General features: G+C 39.3%; 1 protein-coding gene across 1 annotated transcript in view; it reads left to right on the forward strand.

The window, feature by feature from the left end:
* LOC107660750 (beta-enolase-like) overlaps positions 1 to 2,520 on the forward strand; it is a 7,661-nt gene extending 5,141 nt beyond the window's left edge. The window contains exons 4-9 of the mRNA XM_016450146.1: positions 14 to 243; positions 805 to 1,002; positions 1,185 to 1,386; positions 1,939 to 2,047; positions 2,143 to 2,201; positions 2,375 to 2,520. Of these exons, the coding sequence (XP_016305632.1) occupies positions 14 to 243; positions 805 to 1,002; positions 1,185 to 1,386; positions 1,939 to 2,047; positions 2,143 to 2,201; positions 2,375 to 2,441 (865 nt within the window). The 3' untranslated portion in view covers positions 2,442 to 2,520. The remainder of the gene's footprint in view (positions 1 to 13; positions 244 to 804; positions 1,003 to 1,184; positions 1,387 to 1,938; positions 2,048 to 2,142; positions 2,202 to 2,374) is intronic.
* Positions 2,521 to 3,142: the final 622 nt, after the last annotated feature.

The following is a 3,142-nucleotide window of genomic DNA, read 5'->3' on the forward strand; positions in this document are numbered from 1 at the left end:
TCTCTCTCTCTCTCATGCAGGCCTTCAACGTCATCAACGGTGGCTCTCACGCTGGGAACAAGCTGGCCATGCAGGAGTTCATGATACTGCCAGTCGGAGCCAAGAACTTTCACGAGGCCATGAGGATTGGCGCCGAGGTCTACCACAACCTCAAGAACGTCATCAAGGCCAAATACGGCAAAGACGCCACTAACGTGGGAGACGAGGGCGGGTTTGCACCCAACATCCTCGAGAACAATGAGGGTACCCACACTTGATCTATAGCTTAGTAAAAAAACGGGAATGAAGAGTCTTCTATTTGAGTTAAAAACCTTAAAACTGAAATAATAAATGCAGCTCTTAAAAGTCTTAATTCATCTTTGCTCCGATCAAGGCCTTCAAAATGTCTTAAACCGAAGAAGAAAGCCTTCAATTCATAAAGTCATGACAATGAATGTTGCATGCACTCAAAACATGGTTGTCAAAGTTTACTAAAACTGAGACTAAATGTAAAAAAAAAAATAAAAAAAAAATCATTACTTGAAATAAAATAAACATTAACTGAAAAATAAAATAAAATATAATAAACCCTCTGTTTCAGCTCTTTGCCAAGGCAGCATTTCTCATTTTCATTTAGTTTAGTTCAATGTACTAAAATAATTTAAAACTGAAATAAAATTTAATAAAAACTACACGAGACATTATTATATTTATTTTTAAAAAACTACTTAAAATGACAAACACAAAACAAAATAAAACTTTAGCATTAAAACTGAAAATATAAAACCCCTGTTTGCTGACGACTGATTGTCTGTGGTTCTGTAGCTCTGGAGCTGCTAAAATCTGCCATCGAGAAGGCCGGCTATCCTGACAAGATCATCATCGGCATGGATGTCGCTGCGTCTGAGTTCTTCAGGAGCGGCAAATACGACCTGGACTTCAAATCACCTGACGACCCCAAGCGCCACATCACTGGAGACCAGCTCGGAGACCTGTACAAGAGCTTCATCAAGAACTACCCCGGTACTCACACACACCAACACACACACACACACACCGACACACACACACACACACCGACACACACACACACACCGACACACACACACCCCGACACACACAGACAGACAGACAGACAGACAGACAGAGCTGGTTTGTGCAGGATCAGACCCGTTCATGTATGTCTCCTCTGGTTCTGATCTCAGTCCAGTCCATCGAGGATCCATTCGATCAGGACGACTGGGAGAACTGGACCAAGTTCACGGGGTCAGTGGACATCCAGGTGGTGGGAGATGATCTGACCGTCACCAACCCCAAACGCATCCAGCAGGCCTGTGAGAAGAAGGCCTGCAACTGCCTGCTGCTCAAGGTCAACCAGATCGGCTCCGTCACCGAGTCCATCCAGGCGTGAGCATTCCACCAATTCTGTTATTTGCCGTTTTCATTTTATGGTTTCCCTTTTTTTTTTTTTTTTTTTTTTTTTTTTTTATTAATATAAAGGCTCTAAAAAATACAATATACTTTTCACAAATGCTGTTTTTCTGTTTAAATTTTTCTAAATTCTATTTTATTGGCTACATTTTAGTAATCAAAGCATGTTCAATCAATTGAAATCATGAAATTCATACAATTTAACAAGTTAAGTGAAAAACATTTTTAGACATGAAATTCTGTGTTTTTTCTGGGTTCTATTTTAATGGTTTAATTCAGTTTAAATAAAGTCTAATCGGTTGAATTCATAACTTTTTTTTTATTTTATAATAATAGGACACTATGAAATTTTTTTTCAAAAAGATGTCCGATTTCACTTACCTAAATGTATGATTTAATTAAACATTAAAACATTTAAAATGTACTACAAGGAAAATTTAACAATTCATTTTTAATTCCTGGCAAACAAAGTGCTTCAAATTAAAACATTGACTCTCCCTCTCTCGCTCTCTCTCTCTCTCGCTGTAGTTGTAAGCTGGCTCAGTCTAATGGCTGGGGTGTGATGGTCAGCCATCGCTCCGGTGAGACGGAGGACACCTTCATCGCTGACCTGGTGGTCGGTCTCTGCACAGGACAGGTACCCATCATGCTGTATTTGTGCTCAGAATGAATGCACTTTCAATGCAGTTCAATGAGACTAAGTCGCACTAACCTGAGTTCTGATGTGATCAGATCAAGACCGGCGCCCCCTGCAGATCAGAGCGCTTGGCAAAGTACAACCAGCTGATGAGGTCAGCAGTGACATCATACCCTCCTCAAATCAGCCGTCCAATCAGAGTGTGCCAAACCCTCACCTGTGTGTGTTGTGTGTGTTGTGTGTGTTGTGTGTGTGGTGTGTGTGGTGTGTGTGGTGTGTGTGGTGTGTGTGGTGTGTGTGTTTGTGGTGTTTGTGTGTTCTCCGCAGGATTGAGGAGGAGCTCGGAGACAAGACCAAGTACGCAGGCAAAGACTTCCGCCACCCCAAACTCTGAAGCAGCACTTCACAGCACACAGCTCCTCTGATCTACTTTTTTTGACAGAAGAAAACAATAAAACAATGGCAAGAAGTTACATGTCTGTGCCTTTATTCACGTGCTGTGACCAATCAGAGCTTGTTCCTTCATGATGTACAGTAAAATCACTCAAACACTGCACTGTGTGCCATTAGTTTTTCCTGTAAATCATTGATTCCTAAACCTTTTTGAGATTAAGGTAATATTTTGATCATTTATCAACACATTTGCATGTTCACGTTACTTTAATGTTGGTTAATGGACACATGACATGCAACCAAACAAATAAATGCCAGGATTATTACAGTTAAGTGAAACTTAAACAAAAAATCATTTGTTACTTAAAATAAACATGAACTGATATTAAATAAAATGCATTAAAAAGTAAACTTTATTTCAGCTGGTTGGCAAGCCAGCATTTCTTTTCATTTTGTTAAACTTTATGTACTACAATAGCAAAAAAAAATTAGACCTGTTAGACATAAAGATTAAAACTACATTTGAAATAAAAATGCAGTTTTATTGTGACTTTAATATTTACAGAGAAACACTGATCTTCAAATAATAACAGTGATGATAACTGTAAATAACTTTTTCAACTCTCTTATTAATGATCACTCACACACTTACAGTCACTCTCACTCACACACACACACACACACACTCTCACACTCACCCTC

Source organism: Sinocyclocheilus anshuiensis, unplaced genomic scaffold, assembly GCF_001515605.1.
Source record: "Sinocyclocheilus anshuiensis isolate Anshui unplaced genomic scaffold, SAMN03320099.WGS_v1.1 scaffold2598, whole genome shotgun sequence".
Classification (NCBI taxonomy): domain Eukaryota; kingdom Metazoa; phylum Chordata; class Actinopteri; order Cypriniformes; family Cyprinidae; genus Sinocyclocheilus; species Sinocyclocheilus anshuiensis.